The following is a 22,163-nucleotide window of genomic DNA, read 5'->3' as shown; positions in this document are numbered from 1 at the left end:
TACCACCCGCCAAATCAAGGCCAAATCACAGAGATGTCAATTCACACAGGACTAATATTATCACAGGACCTCTGTGTTCGCAAACGACCTACCTGTGTATGGTAGGTCTTTTGCAGGGGAAATTTTACTTTACAAATGACAGAGATGGCGATTCACAAGGATTTGTAATACTAATCCCGTGCGATTAGGGCAAAAGTTTGGCAATGCATGAAGCACAGCTCAATCAGAAGTCTCTGAAACCAAACAGGTTTCTGTTCTGAATTTATGTCACCAATTTGCAAACAAATGCAAAATCTCCATGGGAAGTCTTACAAATTTAAAAGGCAATCCCAATCTTGTTGAACTGAAATCCTATGATTGGATTTTACCCAAGAAATTCCACCAAATTACAGTATAAATGACTACACCTTTATTCCGAAAGAGCTGTTTAGGAATATTCATGTATGTATGTGATCAGTCTTACAGCATGCATGGAGCAGGATATGTATGCAGCTATTTGCTTGCTCTTGTGACTTATTTCAATCCAGTCTTAGTAGTACAGTGACTTACATCACAGTAGTTCACAGTAATTTAGTTAACTCATTAATTCTCATTCACGTCTTTGAGAACAGCATACAAAAATGCAATGAGTTATGAAATGTAGGTCATAAGACTTGCAGCGCTATCAGCTGTCTGTATGTTGATTTATATTCCTTTCTTTAAAGACTGAACAAAATTTGTCCTCATATTCCAGCTTAATGTGTAGCGACAGCTATAAGTAAACCATTTGCAGTTTGATTTCCATAAACAGTGTAACACTGTGACTCATTATAACATTGCTTTGTTTTGTCTCACATACTGTAGCAATGCTGAGTTATTTATTGGTCTGACCAATTGCAGAAGGTGCAGGGAAATCAAACCTTTTTCTCTTTCTGTTTGTTAATACTAAAAACATTACTTTAGTATTTAAATGACAGAATTCAGATTGATACTAGTACATGACAGCTGTCTTGTTCAGATTTAGAAACCAGAATATTGGCATTACCGGTTAATGGAAACCAGGTTAACACTTAACGTTAACATAACAACAATATGAACAAATTCTGATATTTAATGTGCATGTAAACATGGTCATGGTTCAGAGCAAGTTCATGTTTTGATGACTCGGTGATTAAGGTCAACCATGTTGCTGATTAGAAACGATGAAAAATCTCCAAGGATCACTGCTGCAGGACTGACACATCTGATTTCATTATCTTGTTTGTACAATGTATACATTTCTCAGGAAAAACTCTGAGAGAATACAAAACACCAGTTTGGCTGTCTCTCTCGGGATAGATTTAGGAGATCGACAAAGAGCTTTGCCCTCAAATCCAGACGATTTGGTGGTTGTGTAAAAGCAAGATACATCAAAGCGTCTTGTTAGAGGATTTTAAAGAACAAAGGAAAATAGGTTCACATCTGTTGTTAGAGATCTTTCATCAGGTTTCCTGCCAGACAAACATATAGACCAACATTTCAGTTTATAATTGTGTTTTCATGCCAGCATTCACTTGCGTTTGTTTATCTGTGAATCCTAATTTCTGCTTATCACATGTCTGACATGTTTGACCGATGTCGGATATGGTAGTTTTGACGAAAGCAATATGTATTTTAATTGAAGTATGAGTTACATAAATATGTAATTGTTATTGATCAGTATATTCTATACAGTATAACCTGTAGATGTAATGCAACACATATAAATGATCAATTTAAAAGTAACTTCACAAAATGTACAGTAACTTTAACACTTATACAAGTGTCCCAATTTACCTGAATTCAACCTATATTATCTTTCTTTGTTTTGTTTTTTTAAAATCCTTTTTAATCCTGTATATTTGAAAATGTGCCATTAAAAAAATTAAAAATAAATAAAGTCCTGATCAGACTGAAATGATCAGGAACTTAAAAAAATAACTATTTAGAGAGTTTTGAGTATTGAAAGTCGTTTTCATAATATGATGAACTATTTTGCTAAAACAAGTATAATAAAATCTGATGGTTTATAATACGAACCCTATATAATAGACATAAAACACTGAATATAACAGTGATATTTACATGTACAATCACATGCAAAATGTGAAAAGGAGACCCAGAAATAAAATACTGTCACACACACACATGCGGGTCTGTTTAGTGATGCTGCGAGAGGATGAATCTGAAGTGATTGTGACGGCTCTAATAACAGTAATTGCCAGCGGGCCCAGCACTGCAGCTGAGTCTCTCTGACAGGCCCAGTCAGAACAAAGATGACAGCAACTACATCAGCAAGAAAACACGCTCCATATTAACTTTGTATATCAGCGTCAAGAGTCCCTACGTGCCCTGGGCTGATCAACAATTTATTTAGTGCACGCTACTTTTTCTTCAAATCCCAAGGCTTAGTTTTGAAGGATGAAACTAGACTTTTTAAATTAATCAGTATTGTTTGAAATGGGATATAATTCTGTTAATTTTGATTATTTGATGCTTATTTTCCGTATTTTTCATTTAAATGACATTTGTTGTCATCAACGTTATTTTTTTTAAAACACAAGTTAATAATATTATTAACTGTAATCTTTATAAAATCTAAAAATTTATATCAATTTATCATTTTGTTCATTATAATGCTGTAATTCCTAAACTAATTTACTTTAATATCAAGCATTTAAAATTAATTTCATATTGTGCTATACAGTAAAATATCTTTTAAAAATGAACAAGGAACTGATAAAAAACACTTTGTAACCAGTAATTCCCACCTGTCAAATATCGTGTGTTTACACATCTGCCACAGCAATGTATGTTCAATATGGATACTGTTCAACAGTAAATGAGTGCTGGATGGATGCTCACAGCAGTAAAAAAAAAAAACTTGTCTCTTTCCTTTACATCAAATTTGTGCTTAAGGCTTAGGTGCGACAGAGAAAGACTAACTAAATTATATTTAAAAGCAATCCACAGAGTGACAATGTTTTAACAGCAAAAACGCTCAATGTATCTTGTGAGATTAAGCTGTTGAAAGCTACTGTTACAGCAAGAAGTGTGAGTGCATGAACTACAGAAGCAGGCAGAGAGAAAATCACCTATGACACTAATAGACATTAACTGCTTGTGGAATTGCTGTTTAAACAGCTCTGCTATACCTAGAGAAAATATTCAATGACAAAAATGTCAGAAGAATGCATACAGTCGCAAACCCTTCACCAGAGACTGAGCTTTGACATGAAACATAAATGTTCACACTTTTAAGAGCTCTCAAAGGAATTGGGCACTGGTATTACAGTACAAACCCGATTCCAAAAAAGTTGGGACACTGTACAATTTTGAGTAAAAAATGAATGAAATAATATACAAATCTCATAAACTATAGAACATAGAATATAGATAACATATAAAATGTTGAAAGTGAGACATTTTGAAATGTCATGCCAAATATTGGCTCATTTTGGATTTCATGAGAGCTACAAATTCCCAAAAAGTTGGGAAAGGTAGCAATTATAGGCCGGAAAAGTTAAATGTACATATGAGGAACAGTTGGAGGACCAATTTGCAACTTATCAACTTATAAGGTCAATTTGCAACATGATTGGGCATAAAAAGAGCCTCTCAGAGTATCAGAGTGTCTCTCAGAAGTCAAGATGGGAAGAGGATCACCAATTCCCCCAATGCTGCGGTGAAAAATAGTGGAGCAATATCAGAAAGGAGTTTCTCAGAGAAAATTGCAAGAAAAGTTATGATCATCTACAGTGCATAATATCATCCAAAGATTCAGAGAATCTGGAACAATCTCTGTGCGTAAGGTTCAAGGCCTGAAAACCATACTGAATGCCCGTGATCTTCGGGCCCTTAGAGTGCACTGCATCACATACAGGAATGCTACTGTAATGGAAATCACAACATGGGCTCAGGAATACTTCCAGAAAACATTCCACCGTGCCATTCGCCGTTGCCGGCTAAAACTCTATAGGTCAAAAAAGAAGCCATATCTAAACATGATCTTGAAGCGCAGGCGTTTTCTCTGGGCCAAGACTTATTTAAAATGGACTGTGGCAGAGTAGAAAACTGTTCTGTGGTCAGACGAATAAAAATTTGAAGACCTTGCATTTTCCAACATGACAATGCCAGACCACATACTGCATCAATTAATACATCATGGCTGCGTAGAAGAAGGATCCGGGTACTGAAATGGCCAGCCTGCAGTCCAGATTTTCACCCATAGAAAACATTTAGTGCATCATAAAGAGGAAGATGCGACAAAGAAGACCTAAGACAGCTGAGCAACTAGAAGCCTGTATTAGACAAGAATGGGACAACATTACTATTCCTAAACTTGAGTAACCTGTCTCCTCAGTCCCCAGACTTTTGCAGACTGTTATAAAAGAAGAGGGGATGCCACACAGTGGTAAACATGGCCTTCTCCTAACTTTTTTGAGATGTGTTGATGCCATGAAATTTAAAATCAACTTATTTTCACCTTAAAATTATACATTTTCTCATGATTTGATATGCCATCTATGTAGTATTCTGAATAAAATATTGAAATTTGAAACTTCCACATCTTTGCATTCTGTTTTTATTCTCAATTTGTATAGTGTCCCAACTTTTTTGGAATCGGGTTTGTATAATTGAATGAAATACTTGCAATGAATATATTGCTTGGATAGAAATGTTTAATTAGAATAAATGGCTTTTGAATCTAAACTGAGTAATTCAAGATAGATTATCTTGCTTTTAAAAATCCCTCTCCTTTACCAGCTGCATTATTGATGCATACAGCATTATCAGATCTGTAACAAAAAATTGTGAGACCCATTACATCTTGAAGTTGACCACTTCAGGGATTTGCAGATTTTCATGAATGACATGCGTTGTGCTCCTGTGGAGGTTGCAGATTCCATGTGGACCTACTTATTGGCTTATTCTACCTACTGTATATGCAATTGATTCTAGATTATTCCTGTCTCAGGCAAACATCCTTGTTTTGTGGTCCAGGGTCATTGGACCCAACAATATGCATTGTTGCATGAATAATAAATGACTGATAAAATTAACCACCCCTAACCTATAGTAAAGTATTAACAAATTTTGATGCAATAAATATGGTATAATTTAACAATGGTCATCCCTCCAAAACACCTCTCTTTCACAAACATCTACATGTCTCTCTTTTAATTTTTTTAGGCTATATAATGAGTTGTATTTTTAGGGGCTATTACAGCACAGCTCTTAAACCCACCCCAGACTTCACTAATTTTTAAAGCCTGGCCATGGCCATGCATCAAATGTCCAATTACAGTGAATGACAGATGCATGGTAGGAGGTGAGGAGATCATGTGAAACAAAGGACACAGGCATGAGCTTTTCCACTTATCTACTGGAGCAGCTTGAGACAGCAGAACCTTTAAACACACAAGTGAATGTTTGCACAAGAGCTTCAATTGACCCCGTCAGCATTGAACGGGTCATACTATCAGAAAGGGGCCATCGGTGGTGTGCGCACGCAGCTGAGATCTGATCCTCAGACGACCAGCTGCGCTCTGACAGGATGCAGAGCCGATCCAGATGTGCATGAAACGCTGGAGATGACAACAGTGCTTTTCACAAAGCACTTGTTTTATTTTCCTCTGGATCCTCCTCGCGGTCACCCGGGATGGGCTCGGATAACTATCCGCTTCCAGCACTTGTGCAAATACGGGTCCTGCCCAACTTATGGAAACACGAATGCGCCTCCAGATCAGATACATATGTGATCGCATGTGTGTGATCGTGCACATCTGCGTAGTAGTGAAGGCATACTGTGCAATGCTGCCAAAAATACCAATAATCCCAATGATAATAAACTGGGTGTTTGTGTTCATATGAACATGTGTGTTTGCTCAAGTGTTAATGATGGACAGTGCATGTGACCCCGTGCTTCCAGACCATCCCGTGACCCCCACCGCCCCGGCGTCGCTGGCCCAGCGTGTCATACGTTTACTGGGGTTCGACTGGGAGATGAGCCCTGGCAGGGCCAAAGGATCCAGCCCCCACTCATCTGGGGCCAAGGACAATGTTTGAACACCTGCCCACGGCTCTCAGGAGCGAGGGGAGGGCTTGTTATTCCCTGCAAAGGATCACTGCTGGGCAGTGCAGACTGGAGCGCTCTAGTTTACTCTCGAACAAACTGTACTCATGTAAACTCTGTCCAATCGCGAGTGCCGGTGCGTCTGTCATCCGGACAAACGTCGAGCCACAGTTGCTGACTGAGTGGATTTTGAGTGCGTGTTCAAAATTAGCAATATGTTAAAGCATATGGATGTGTGAAGACGAATCTAGCCAATCAGATTCCTCCATCTGGTGTGATCGTGAGTTTGTCATGATTGTTCATGCACGTGTTATGTGTCTCCAGAGTCCAAAATGAACACTCATCAATTAACATGATGTTCTGGAACTGCAGTGCTATATGGTTTAAATTATAAACTGATAGCCTGACCAACGTAAACGTAAGAGAAGTCAATAAAAACTAAAAAACTAAAAGCAGAATATCATGACTTTTTTTCTGTAGTGGAAAATGTCATATTTATACAATAGTATTCCATTCCACAAAAGGAACAACATCATGTTATTGTCTCTGCTGAGAAATAAAGACTGTGATTCTGTAAGTGACACAATCATACAATCAAATTAAAACATGTAAACAACTGCAACATATATAAATATATAAATATTTACTTTTTTTTTTTTTACTGGTTCTATTTAGGATTAGGATGAGGATTAAGGGATCTGAAATATATCTATGGTTCATGAAAACATGAAAAAGTTATTAAGTAATTAAATGTTTATTTATTTAGTACATTTTCTTCACATTTACGATTAATGTTTTTACAAATATTTTTGGGAAACTTACAATGAATTAATTGAACAAATATCAAGTAAAAGTTAGAAACACTTAATTAATTTAAAGGCAATTTTGTTTTTTCGAGACCTAATCTAAAGTGCCTTTTCAATATTTTCTCGTAATAAGCATAAACAATGACTTTACAACTGAAAAATCACTATTTGTATATATTAAAGTATTAACAAGAGACTAAAGTTTCGAATGAACTTTAAACTAATGGTTAGCAAATGATTTAGGGGTTAATTCAGGATAATTGTGACCTCGAACCTGATTTGAACCTACAGTATAAGTGCTTTTTTATTGTATACTTATAAAATGTTACACAAATGACACTCTCCATCTCTATGTACATGTGTGTTTATTATAAGAGTGTAAGTATGTGTTAGGGAATGTTTGTACATGTGTGTGTTTGTAGCTCTTACCTTCTTTTTGTCCCTCATGGAGCCTTTCCCTCTCACCATGATCTTACATCCTGTCTCTGCCTCCAGCTGTTTGGCTGTGAGCCCCCGCGGACCCAAGATCCGGCCCACAAAATTAAACTGCAACACACAAACAAACACATCTCACTCACTGCATCTGCGTCCGGATGGAGCCATAAAGGATTTGACATTTGACAAGTCAAAAACACTAACAAATTTACATTTCGTGTTTACTTTTGAATTTCTTCTCTATAGTGAAACATTATTATGCAGGGGGCAATATACATAATATTCTTAAGTTTGAAACCATTTTAATATAATTCCTAATTCCTAACACACACACACATACACACACACACACACAGGCTCCTACCTGGATGCTTATCACACGCAGCACAAGAATTATAATTACCATTTTTAAGCCTGCACCACAATATTTAGCTGATCTGATTCATCCTCATTCTCCTGCTTTCTACTCTTGGGCCTTCTGGAGACAGTTTATGGTACAAAAGCTGTCAATGGGGCAGTGATCTTACAAAAAGCACTAAAATGTACAATTTAGGTACTAATATACATAATTTAGGTAGTGATATGTACCTTTCAGGTACTAATAAGCACCCTTTAGGGATAAATACGGTTTTGTTATCACCGCAGTTACAGTTTTTATAGCTTTTTACAGAGAGTGAACAGTTCTTCATTGGATGGAGGGTCTTTCAGTGTCTTGACCCCTACAGTACAAACTGGAAATCCCTTCTACAGGGTCTCAGTGAAACTGTATATCATCCACATTCAAAATGCAATCGAAAACGCATCTGTTTACTCAGGGTTATTGAAACGTTTATGCATTGTTCTTGGGTTTGTAAAAAATTGGTAAGTATATATATATATATATATATATATATATATATATATATATATATATATATATATATATATATATATATATATATAAGCATATTTCAATAATTCTTCAAAAACCATTTCAATTTATTACACATAAAACATCACTTGCTTCTAAAACTGTGAATACAGATACTGCAACAGGCTGATACTTTTGGCCCCACATTAACATTGTGGCATTTTTGACCCTGGCTAAGTTCAAAAGTGATCACAGATGTGCGAGATGTTTTAAAGAGGGTGAATGACATTCGCTGGGACATACTTTATTAAAGCAGGCTGCCTAAGTGCTATTGTGAAGCTCATCAGCTGGGACTCAACAGCCTCCCAGATCGCCTCCTCTGGGCCTTCACTGACAAGATAAGAGCCGGCAACTGTTCACCGAATCGATCAGGTACATCAGCACTGACCTGAAAGCTGTCGGTCAAAGGGTCATGCTGGAGAACTGGCCGGCAAGTGTGGGTTAGTTTGTGTTACAGTTATAATATCAGACCAACTCTGAATGTGTGTCAAGTATTTCTCATACTTTTTTTTAATGTAACAAATAAATGCCAAAAATATAGTAAAAGACAGTAATAATGTTAACCATTTTCTATTTGAATACATTTTATAATGTCATTTATCCCAGTGACGCAAAGAACAGCATTTATAGGAAACCGAAATGTCCTGTAACATTATAGATGTCTCATGGATTCAGTGCATAATTGCTGAATAAAAGTTCTTAAAAAAATACTGATTGACTTTTCAAAGTAATTCATTGCATATGTCAGTACAGTAAGTGCATTAAATGGGACCTGTTATGCAAAATTCACTTTCACATATTGCTTGTACATACAGTACAGTAAATGTGTGTTGGTAGTGTGTGAACACAACTACTTCTAGACACCTGAGTAGATTTATTTTTTCAGGTTTCTTGGACGAATATAAAGTTTAAGATATTTTCAAATAGAAAGCAGTTAATGTATTTCAAATTGTAAAAATATTTCCCAATATTACTGCTTTTATTGTATTTTGGATCAAATAAATGCAGGCTTGGTGAACAGAAGAGACTTATTTAAAAAACATAAAAAATCTTACTGTCCAAAAACGTTTGACTGGTGTAGTGTAGTTAAAAAATAAAAAAAAATAAAATACAATATTTGACCTGTTACTTCAGATTATTTAACATGCAACTCATTAACCCCAGACCACAATTATTTCTGCATAATCTTGTGCATTGTGTGAAACTGTAGAGTCATGTGATCTATTTGTATCTTTATTTTTTCAGGAAGTTGGCATGCTGCATTTCTTTCTCTCATTTAGGGAACTCCATTCTAATCCAGTCAGTGTGACGTGCAGCAGCGGTTTGTTTTGCAGCCTTGCATTCTGTGAAATCCCATTTTACACTACAGGCCTCCTGCTCTAATCAATAAGCCTTCGGGGTCTGCTTTATCAGTGTGTTTGGTATTCCGACACTACGCTCTTTTCACATGAATGACTCCATGCATAATCGACTACTGGTAAAACACAGTCACTGAGTATGTGTTTGTGCAGCTTTTATTTTTTATTCTGGCACCCTTCATCCCTGTCCAGGAGCCTTGTGGATATGAATGAAAAGAAGCAATTAAATTTTTCCTTGGAGGCACAAAGCACAAGGGCGTGCATTACATTTGTATGCGTGTGCATTCACCCTTCAAATAAAAGTTCTGTTTATTTCTGCATGTACATAAAAAAGGTGACTATCAATGCACCTTTTTATTATTAGTAAACCTATTGCAATATACATATGGCACTTTTTACATGCTAATAAATCATTTTTGAATGAAAGTGTCTAATGTCTAAGAGCATCACACAGTCAAGATTAACACATTTCCACTGATGGTTTGCATATATTGCATATATACCCTTATTGTATGAATATAATTAAAATGATCAGGAATAATCACCTATTAATGTGCATGCAATGCAATTAGTTTATAAAATATTTAATGTTTTCTTGCATGCACAGTCAAACCAAGGTTTTATTAACTTTTTTTTAGTCTTAAAAAACTGAATAAATGGGCCACATATAAATATATGTATTCCACTAAAAAAAAAAGAAGAAAGATTTATACTCCTTAAAGGATAATTGATATTTATATACAGTAAATATGAGCCCTCTTGAAGCACCAATGGAAATAACAAGCCCTTTCGGAAGCCAAGCCATCTCAAAGGTCATGTATGCTCAGAGCCACTATTGCTACGTGATGGAAAACTGCTCGGTATATCAAATCAAAGTCTTTTCTTTAGGCCTGCACAGGCGAATTTCCAAGGTGCCCTTGGAGATTGAGTAATCAGTGCAAGAGACTCCAGAAGGAACGGCTTCACTCAGAAAGCAGCAGGCGCAAATTATATGTCGGCGGTCTCCCTGCTGTATTCACACATCTGGCGGGATTACACACACAGCTCTCCGTAGCGGCTCACAGACGGTCGGATGACCTCCGCTCTCCGTCTGGATTATGTGACGCTCAGGCCTGGTGAGAGCACTTGAACACAGACACATATGGACAGATCTGAAAAAACTCGCCTTTACTCTGCTTCTGGGATTCAGAGATGCTGGCGAGAATCCCCCGATGGGAAAAATGTACTGCAGTGTCCTTCACATATAGTGATTTGAGCTTGAAGTAAATATGCAACTACAAAATCTCATAAAACGCCTCGTCTTCTAAATATTTTAGTAATGAATTCAATGGGTTCATCAGTGGATAACCACTAAAATCAATATATCATCTTTTACGAAGTTATTCATAAAGATGACATTAAAAAGTATTCGCAATATAAATTAAAAACTTTATTCTTTCAATTTGAGTCAAAGATAGCAATACAAGAGAAAAAAAATCAACGCAACTGATGCCGCGGAGAAATATGTGCTGTAATCAAAGCTAAAGGCGGTCCAAAGAAATATTAGAGTGTGTGACTTTTTATTTTGGACATGCAGTGTATATTCAAATAGAAAACTGTTATTTTTCATTTAAATAATATTTCACAATATATAATTATTTTTTGTATCAAATAAATACAGCCTTGGTGAGCAAAATACTTAAAAAAAAACAAAACAATTAACATTATTTAAAATAAAAAAAAATTGAAACATAAACTAGGTTTATAAGTAATCAATTCAAGAAGATGAATTTTGCATCAAACCCTTTTTTTTTGTGATCTATATTAGTGGAAAAAAAAATTTAATAACGTAAGATGGACCTGAAATTTCTTCAGGGTGAAAAGGGTGTTGATTTTAATAATGTTATTTGCTCAAATAAATAAATATAAAAGGCAAAATAAAATGGACGAATACTGATGAATCACCCTGAATAAGATCAGGGACATTTATTAAGAAAGTAAATGGGGTCAATTTAGATTTCATTTTGACTGTAGGACAAAAATGATTTAAGAATACAAAAACATTTGATTCTGAAAGCTTAAACTCCCATTTCACAAACATTGCTGATATATATCCCATTAGTCTGTCTCCCAAAAAAGACAAAAAGCAGGAAGTGAAGCCGCCACACACAGACTCCACGTATTCTCCCACACACAGCACACCAGAAGCGTAAGTGACAGCATCGTCTCGCCGACCTGAATGGATGCAACACTTCCCCACCTCTCAACTCACCGGCTGTCACCCGAAGCTCTCCTATCAAACACACACAATCTCGCTCTCTTGTACCTGTGTCTTTTGTGTGGGCCTCCTCCTGCTGCGCGTCTCACAAACTTCCTTTGATGCTTTGATGAATGTCTGCATGCGAGTGTGTGAAGAGGGCTGTGCGAGTGTCTAGGTGTGTTCTCGTAGAGAGTGACGACAAGAAAAGAGGAATTAATTTTTCATCTTCCTCGCTGTCAGGTGATGTCAGGGCAATGGATGGAGGCCGATGGGTGGAACCTATTTGCTTGCGTGAATAGGTTAGTGTGAGATGTGTCTGTTTGTGTGGGAGGATGCTCTGAAAAGTGAAGACGCATGGGCCACTGTGAACCAACTCAAGTATATTAGTGCGCACTCTTAAAAACAAAGCTTCTTTATTGTGTGTTAAATGTTCTTCACTATTTTAAGATTTGTTCACCAAAGGTTATTTGAGGAACCCAAAAAGTTCAAAAAGTTGAAGAATTATTGAAGAACTATTTTTGGTTCCTCAAAAAACCTTTAAAGCTGCGGTAGGTAACCTTTGACGCTCTAGCGGTTAATAAACAGAGCTGCTTGCGTCTTGCGGAAGAACATCGTAGCCGGAACTACTTCTCTCTGTTTATGTCTATGAAGAATCACAAAGGTACTGGGTTACTCCGCCGCGGTACCCCCGAAGCAATCTAAAATAGTCCGAATATAAACACTTATTATAGGTGCACCCTAGTGATTCAGGACAAGCCAAAAACACGGTTTGGAAAATGGATTCATGGTGTACTCGCTTATTATATACATTTTTCTACATTTTGAACACAAACAAAGTTACTGACCACAGCTCTGATTGGTTGTTTCTTACCGGGAGCGGATGTATTTCTGCAAATGGCAATAGGACACTGGGAGGAGCCAGATGAGCTTGATTTTTTTCACAGATTATCTGTCTCATATTCTACTGTTAGGACATAATGACAGGTTTAACAAATATGTAAAAAATATATTTTTACAAAAGTTACCTAATGCAGCTTTAAGTGATCAGTTCTTCTTTTCTATTATTTTCCTGGTGTGAAGAAGATTTTATCAAAAGTCCCTTTTTCCATTATAAAGAATCATTTGTCCAATGGAAAGATTTTAAAGATGTTAAATGTTTTTCATTGAACCATTGTTATCTTTTAAAAGTGTTCTGTGGTATCACTGTGAAAACCCCCTTCTGGTGACTATATCTTCTAAATATTAGTCTACACTCTTAAAAATCAAAGTTCTTTTTTTTACATTGATGGTTCCATCCATGGAAATGTTTATGGTTTTCTTATAATGAAAAAAAAAAAAATCCCTTAGATCATTAAAATGGCTCTTTTAGGAAGTGTTCACTGAAAGATTCTCGAGAGCCCGACACATTTCTTCATTGACATCACTGTGAAAACCCCCTTCTGGAGGCTCAATCTTTAAGAGTGTTGTCGTGTCCATTAAACCATTTCTGTGGGTCTGTTGAGTGAGCAGGGTGTCAGCTGCATCCTCAGTTAGGTCATGGTCAAAATTCTCTTCCCACATAACCCTTCTCAGCACATGCTGGACCACAGGGCCGAAGACAGTCTGTTTGGTCACCATCTTTGGGAACGCAAAATGCACTACGCTTATGACAGGGACAGTCTGTCTTGGGTTAAAAGGATAAGTGTATATAACTGGCATTCATTCTTGAATGACTTTTGACAATTACAATGATTTTTAGAGAATAGCTGCTTAAATTGTGGTCAAACAAATCGAGACGTCAGAAGCCTTACCATATAGCTCATAAGTCATTTGGGATAATTTTATGATTCTTCCATACTGATTCTCTTCTCTTTTTCCCTATGTTTCAGAGAACTATCCCTTATAGAGCACAATAGTGTTGTCAAGGTACCAAAATGTCAGTATTCGGTAACGATACCAGTGAAAATCCACAGTTCACTGTATCAATTTCGTTACCAAAGCAAAACACAAAATTATGCTAATAATAAAAAAAAACTTATCACTAAAAATAAAACCAATACAATTCTTTATACTTATTTACAATGGTGTTTAAAGTTTTACTACAAGTACTATAATTATGAAAAGCAGTAAAAAAGTTTCACCCGCATTTAATTTGTCTTTTAATTAATGAAATTTAAACATTTTATACATTTGCTATTACAATTTAAACATGGAAGAAATATTGTGTGATTTACTTCTTTAATAAAGTTTTAATAAAAAAATTTCAACAGTAGCAGCAGTATTACATACATTCTACTAAATAATAGGAATATTTCTAGCACAATGCCTTTATGTAAAAAGTAAATGTATAAACTATTTTATTTTGACACTGGTTTTACTCGAAATGGTAAAATGCTTGTGAAGTGACTCAGAACAGTTCTGGTGATATTGTTTATTTATTTATGTCCTCATTGAGATTGCAGATGCTGAAATTACTGCAAGCGTCACGCGCTACAGTCTACGTAGTAAACAAACCATTCATTCATTCACACAGACTGTCCATAATAAAATGTAAGTTTCATTTTCATGACTGGTTTTTGTTTTGTTTTCTGCTTCGTGGAAATCATACCATCACATTTTCATTTTTTTTTTACCGACTTGATACCGAAGTACCAGGTCTTTTGACAACACTAGAGCACAATAGTGATATTTTATAGAATGTCCCATATGGAGTTTGAAAATATAACATTTCCTTTAGAAGACCTTCAAAGAAGTCAGTGAGATGAAATCTAGAGCTGAATCTGATTCTTTATTTCTTGTAAAAAAACAACAACAACAACATTATTCTCCAGCATGTCTTATATAGAGTTTCTCAAACTCTGCGCAAATTTCCTGCAATTAAAAGTCAGAGATTTAATTATGAACTCCTACTTTTATCATCCAAATCTGCACCATTCATTTGACAGTTCTATTTTCTGTCAATAGTTTCATTCATTTTATGTCTGCTGAAGGGAAACAGTAACATCTGTGACAAAGTTGACACTTGAAACTGAGAACTCCATGAAGTCTCTTGAGAAAGAGCGAAAAACCTCCTCTAGCACAGCCCAAACCTCTACAACAGGCCAGAGCCCATGCCATTTCTAGACTTTAAACCATTATAAACTGACTGATAGTTTCATGCATTCATAAAATGTATCTTGACTGGTAGACGTAATCATATCACTGGGCTTTTGCAGCTACAAAGTTCCCTCTATCAGGAACTGTGTGCAAAAGCAACGGATAAAGACAGCTTGACTTATCTGCCTCATCAGCGTACACCTTACCTCAGCTCTTTAGTGGTCTGGCACCCGAAACAAAAGCCACATAAAAAAGCACCGGGCTTTAATGGAATCTCTAATATCTGCTGTTCGAGGCCGGGGTCTATTTACTCATTCTGCACAGTGGAGATTAAGTGTGTTTTCCATCAACTACAATAAAATAGGCAGCGGGGACGTAATTAGGGCCGTTTAAGACAGAGCGCATGTGAGTCTGCCAGAGACTGGGAGTGATGGCATTATCTTATGAAGATAAACGAGTCGGCTCTGGTAATAGGCAAATTAATTATTGCATGGCTTCTAATAGCACTGCGCTCTGATTCCCTGCTGCAGGATGTCTTTTGTTTTCATTATTGTGCAGGACAAGGGGAGGGGAAGGAGAGTGCATCTCTCCTCCGAGAGGTGGGGGACTCGCGGAAGAAAAGTCTAACCGCGTGTATGCCTCCATATCTACAACACTTGATCTCAAATGTTTTATCACAGCTTCCTGTGCTGATGATCCATGAGTGGTATTGATTGGCCGATTCCCTTGTGGTTGTCTAATTTCACTCCGTTATGTGTGTGCGCTGGGTTTACGGAAGCACAGTCCAAATAACGTAGACGCTGCATTGCTACCAGCATTAAAGGAGATCTGAATGCTGACGCTTTTATCCAAAGCAACTTAAGCTAGTTTCAAGTTTTTTTTACATTATCTGGGAATTGCACCTATGACTTTGGCATTGCTAATGGCATGCTCAACTGTTTGAGCCACAGGAAGGCCTGATAAGTTACACACCAGCCTGTAGTTATTAGGAATCTAGTGTGGACTTTATGTTCCAATTTAAGCAAACAACTTACGAACGGCTGATGCAACTCAACCCTGCAGTGTTGAAAGAGTATAACAATCTTTACAGTGTTTTACAGACTAATAATCATTCACGCTGTGAGTAACAGGTGTTTTTGCTGAAACAGTCCTCTGATGGTTGTCTTTGTAGATTATTATACATTCGTTAAACGCTCCCACCTGGGTTTCATTTATAAATAAATTTGCCGTAAGGTCTTTCTCTGGGAAAGTTCCTATACGATTGGCTCAGAACTGTCAAAACATAAGAAAGACAAAACTAGCTCAGGTGTCTCATTATAGCAACTTGATGAGACTGTTTTTCATATTTTTTTTTACTCATTACTCATATAGTAATGCACAATGAGAATATGGAGCTTGAAGTCAAAGGAAGAAACACCAGAGGCCCAAACTTTGGTGCTGATGAGATTTATTGGGCCCAAAAAGTACTGCCCTTTCTAACAGTAAAGCAGACTACTTAAATCCATGTCCAGTTTAATAATGATATTTAGTATCATCGGAGTTAAAAGGAATATATTTGTGGTTTGCGGGGAAACACTGACCCTGTATGTCATACTGTATATTAACGCACTGATGAAATCTTGTAACTGCAGTGGTTCAGGAGTCCGTCAGAAGTGACAGCCGGAGAGGAAGAATCGAGGTGGATGGCAGGCGTAAAGCAGAGGGCTGTGGTCCTGTTGCGAGCGCTCATCATGTCCTAATGATCCCTAATTAACCTTCATTAGCTGCGAGGTGATCCGGAACGCCGCTGCACCTCTCCCCTGTGTGCGTGTTATTGTTTATTATCACCAGAGTAATGAGAAGCCTCACACACCCACCGCGGGCAGAGCCGTCAGTGTGTATGAGTGCCTGGTTTAAAGGGTTACGTAGACACTGGATCTATAACCTTAAACCCCACTGCCCACTTTCAGCAGACACCCAGAATCAGAACAAATTCACAGTAGGCGATAAATATTTGCTATGATAGGAATTCGGTTTGGTTAATAATTATTTTAAAATATACAGGCTGAGGACAACTGAGAGAAGGTGAATTTTCATTTGGATTAGAAATATTTTATTTATTTATTATGATAATTAAGTCATTATAACTGTATATAATGATAATCAAGTAATTATTAACAGGATTATATATATATATATATATATATATATATAATTGAGAAATTCGATAATTAGATTTATTTAAGAAGCATTTGGGAATTTGTATTTTATTTATTATTATAATTGAGAAGTACCAGTACAAAAGGTCCAAATTATTTTCCAAATAAAATGATTTTTAACCAGTTGAACATTGTGTATATTAAATTTATAATTCAAATGTTTAATTCATACTTCTGGACACATTCAAGTAATCAAAAAATGACACTAAAGACTATCATAATGTTACAAAAACATTCTATTTAGAATAATTGCTGTTCTTTTGATCTTTCTATTTATCAAATAATCCTGAAAAACGTACCACCGTTTCCACAAAAATAATGATAATAAGATCAAATAATTAATAAGTAGCAAACCATCATATTAGAATGATTTTTGAAGGATCATGTGACTCTGAAGATTGGAGGAATGATGCTGAAAATTCAGCTTTGCATCACACTAATAAATTACATTTTAAAATATATTCATATAGAAAACACATATTTTTTTTTTTTTTTACTGTATTTCTGATTAAATAAATGCAGCCTTGGTGAGCATAACAGACTTCTTTAAAACAACAACAGATAATAATCATAAAAAAATAAACTCTTCCCAAATCCAAACTTTTGAACAGTAGTTTAAATAGAAAATTATATTTACTATTCAAGTTTGACCAATTAAAGTGAATTTTAAGGATCAAAATCAAGACTGTTTCATAATTCTTAAGACTTTATTCATTTCCAAATCTCAGATAACCTTAATATTCCTTGTTTTCCAACCATGTTTTAAAACCCCATAATCATTAAAACATTTTACTTCTGTAATTCACAAAACTACAAAACTGCAAAGTAAGGTCAGTCACACACATTCACATGGAGATGAAGTCACATTAACACACACCAGCTCCTGCAGGTACAGCAGCCAATACCCCACTTAACGTCCAGTAGTTTTGCTTTCATTAAGCCCTCATTCAGTTCTGAGTTATGGGCCCATCCCATCAGACCCATTGAATTAAAACAATGAGACCTGGAGAGAGGAAGGGCAGGCGGCCAGATCTCCTGCCTGACAGCACAGATCACAAACACACACATGTGCTGAACACGCTGCCCATGCAGCACGCAGCTGCAAGAACACACTCATAAAACTCACTCACACTGTTTAAACGCAACAGTCTTCCCAAAATAGCAGCATCTCAGAGTGGCACAGCGCTGGTCGAGGAAAGAGAGACTATAATGTATTGTTAAACACCCAGAGGACACGTAGAAGCAGACAGACTTCAAAATATGAGGGGAAAAACAGCAAAAATTGCCATGAAAGTAAATTCATAGACAATATCTTGGGATTTTAGCCATACCAGGAAAGAAAAATCGCAAATGACATCACTTGAACATCTCAGTTGTTTTTCCAAGACAGTGATTAATGAACAGCAAAGTCCTTTAAATCCACAAAACGACCCCATTAATTTCACTCTAATGTCTAATGTCCCAAACTACACTCAGATCTGCAATTAAAAGAGATTTCATAAGTTAGATTTCAAAAATTTGATTTCAAAATGAACAAACAGTTCCAATTAGATTATTCCTCTTTATCTGAGCTAAAAGACTAACATTCATTTAATAGCTCTATGTGTCAACAATTTTCTGTTTTTAAAGTACTTTTAAAGAAAAAAAAAACACATTTACATATTTAATGACTGGACACTTACACTAAATCAGATTTATATAAAACGTAACATTAACTTTATATAAATATGAAACTTAATGGCATTTCATTTTAGAAAAATATACACATATTTTTATTCAGGGAGGATGCAACTAATTAATGAATGTCATCAAATGTTGGTATTTTAATTCAAATGCGTTTTTATGAACTTTCTATTTATCAAAAATCCTAAGAAAATATGCAGAAAAATTAAGATAATAATTTTTTATTATTTTTATTTATTTTTTTACAAAAAATCATATAAATATATAAACTGTTTTCAACATTTATAATAAAGGAAATCACCAAATCAGCATATAAAAAATATTTCTGAATTATCATGTGACACTGAAGACCGTAGTAATGATGCTGGAAATTCAGTTTTGCATCATAGGAATAAATTACATATTACAATATATACATATACATAAAAAACAAAAACAGTTTTAAATTACAATAAAGTTTTGTATTATCATTGTATTTCAGATAAATGCACTCAAACCTACATATAGACTATAACAGATAGTGATATATATATAGTGGTTGTGATTCTCTACACTTGTGGTTCCCTTTCAGTCGGTCACTCTCGATGCCACGTCGGTGACCGACGAATATGGGATATCGCTTCGATAGACCAATCTACTTCGAGTGTAAACTAAACGAGCCAATGCACATTGGCATGCAATTATTGCATCCAGCTGCCGCTGATCACTGCGTGAGTATAAGAGGGCAGCAGTTGCAATGCATACCAGCTTTTCGCTTCGGAGCTGAGTGTTAGTATCGCTCTGCTCAACTGTGTCTGCTGTGAACTACGAGTTTAGCACGCTCTCGGAAGCTTTGTGTGTTGGCGAGACGGCGCTTCAGCGGCGGTCGTTCCTGTGTCGAGTGGATTGCACACTTCAGGTTGCACTACCCCTGTCGTGTTGCAAGCGGCCAATTCCCCTGTGCACCTCAGCACTAAAAGAGCATTTCCTAAAGAGCAAATTTCTCTGAAAGAGCTTCACGGGTGTGTCTTTGTAAAGACGACGGATCGTCCTTATAAGGATGCCATTTGCCCCGTGCGTTTCTGGGTGCGGTCGTTACCTGGCAACGGGTGATGGTCACGATCGCTGCCTCACGTGTCTGGGCATGGGGCACGCTGAGGTGGCTTTCGTGGATGAGTCAAGTTCTCACTGCGGGAATCTGACCATCTCGGAGCTGCAAACCAGGCTCCGCTACATTCAGGGGGGCAGAGTCCCGATGCCGCGGCCGCGATCTTGGGCTCTTTCTGGCAGCTGACAGACGAGAACCACTTCCGGCAGTAGCGCGAGTGGTTTGAGGGTCACAGTGGTGGCAAACCTCACAGGAAACCAACCCTCTGGGGACCACCACTCCTCTAGCACCAGTGGAGCAACCCACGGAACGCGCTGGGCCCTCTTCAAGGAGCGTACCAGCGGTATCCAGTGGGACTCCCCCCGACCAGATGTCAATCTCAGCATCGGAGGGAGAGCTGTCGGATCACGGTTTGGCTGCGCTACCGTCCTCTGGGATGGTGACAAAGCCTGAGCCGGGTCCCGAAGTGGCAGCTATGCTTTCCCGGGACACCGAGAGGGTAGGGCTCGAGTGGAATCCCCCACTGTGTCCTGAGCCCTCGCGGCTGGATGATTGGTTTCTCGGGGTGGCGCGCGCTGGTTCTCAGCGCCCCACCCCAGTGCCTTTCTTTCCGGAAGTGCAAGACGAGCTCACCAAGTCGTGGATGGCACCTTTTACTGCCAGAAACCAGCCAGTGGGCTCATCCTCCCTCACCACCCTCGAGGGCGGTGCAGCAAAGGGGTATTCAGGAATCCCGACCGCCCGCCACCTCCTCCTTTGGAGTCAGAAGATCTAAGATCTACCGTCTACGAGACACGCCTATGCCTTGAAGTGGAACCTGTTCGTTGAGTGGTGTTCTTCTCGCCGAGAAGACCCCCGAAGATGCCCGATTGTGGTCTTGCTATCCTTTCTGCAGCAAGGGTTGGAGCGAAGGCTGTCTCCCTCCACCCTCAAAGTCCAGGTTGCCGCTATTGCTGCGTACCATAACCCCGTGAATGGGAAGTCTTTGGGTAAGCATGACCTCATCATCAGGTTCCTTAGAGGGGCCAGGAGGTTAAATCTATCCCGGCCCCCCTGTATACCCTCTTGGGACCTGTCTCTAGTGCTTAAATCACTACAGCAGGGCCCATTCGAGCCTTTGCATTCAGTTGAGCTAAAGTTTCTTTCATTGAAAACTGTGCTCTTGCTTGCACTGGCCTCCATCAAGAGGGTAGGGGACCTGCATGCATTTTCGGTCGACGATTCGTGCCTAGAGTTCAGGCCGGCTGACTCCCAGGTGATCCTGAGGCCCCGGCCTGGCTATGTGCTCAAGGTTCTCACTACATCCTTCAAAGACCAAGTGGTGAACCTGCAAGCGCTGCCCCTGGAGGAGGCAGACCCAGCCCTGGCTGTGCTTTGTCCTGTCCGAGCATTAAGGTGCTACGTGGACCGGACGGAATGCTTCATGACCTCAGACCAGCTCTTTGTCTGTTACGGAGGCCGGCAGAAGGGGAATGCCGTCTCTAAGCAGAGGATGGCCCACTGGATTGTGGATGCTATAACCCTGGCTTATCAGGCTCAGGATGTGCCCTGCCCGTTCAGGTTGCGAGGCGGCGCGCACAGGGCACTGGAAGGGGCAGCACCCATGGCGCTTTGATAGGGATCCCATATTCGTCGGTCACCGACGTGGCGTCGAGAGTGACCAACTGAAAGGGAATGTCTCGGTAACGTATGGTAACCCTCGTTCCCTGAAGGAGGGAACGGAGACGCCACGTCCCGTCGCCATGGTTGCTGTACCGCCGCTGAGCTGCCGGGTTCCCGGCTCGGCTCCTCAGCGAAAAACTGGTATGCATTGCACCTGCTGCCCTCTTATACTCACGCAGTGATCAGCGGCAGCTGGATGCAATAATTGCATGCCAATGTGCATTGGCTCATTTAGTTTACACTCGAAGTAGATTGGTCTATCGAAGCGATATCCCATATTCGTCGGTCACCGACGTGGCGTCTCCGTTCCCTCCTTCAGGGAACGAGGGTTACCATACGTAACCGAGACGTTACTTGACACGTGTGAATATTAGGAGCACTCACTTCATAAATCCACACAAAAAAATCCCCAAAACACCAGTTGATTAATACAAATCCACTGTTCACACTTGCTAAAGAAAGGTGAATCAATCATTCAGCTCGTGAGGATAATGATTAATAACCTTTGATAGTTGCTCATCCTGACAGTAGACGAACTTGACCCAGAAAAGGACACACTGGGAGAAATGACAGATGACAGCAGCGGTTCACTCTCTCGTTCTCTCCACGCTCTGCAATTAAAAGCTTTGTCCCCACC

At 38.3% G+C, this 22,163-nt stretch overlaps 1 protein-coding gene across 5 annotated transcripts in view; it reads right to left on the bottom strand.

Annotated features, from left to right (window-relative positions):
• LOC127969884 (protein quaking) overlaps positions 1-22,163 on the bottom strand; it is a 100,336-nt gene that overhangs the window by 45,643 nt on the left and 32,530 nt on the right. For all 5 annotated transcript variants that reach the window (XR_008156387.1, XM_052572014.1, XM_052572013.1 and 2 more), the window contains exon 3: positions 7,309-7,425. Coding sequence is in view for 4 of the 5 variants with exons in the window: in XM_052572014.1 (XP_052427974.1) it covers positions 7,309-7,425 (117 nt within the window). In the remaining variant the exon portion in view is untranslated. The remainder of the gene's footprint in view (positions 1-7,308; positions 7,426-22,163) is intronic.

The sequence above is a fragment of the Carassius gibelio genome, chromosome B13 (genome assembly GCF_023724105.1).
Source record: "Carassius gibelio isolate Cgi1373 ecotype wild population from Czech Republic chromosome B13, carGib1.2-hapl.c, whole genome shotgun sequence".
Lineage (NCBI taxonomy): Eukaryota > Metazoa > Chordata > Actinopteri > Cypriniformes > Cyprinidae > Carassius > Carassius gibelio.
The sequence above is the reverse complement of the archived record's forward strand: the minus strand, read 5'-3'. Positions and strand labels throughout refer to the sequence as shown.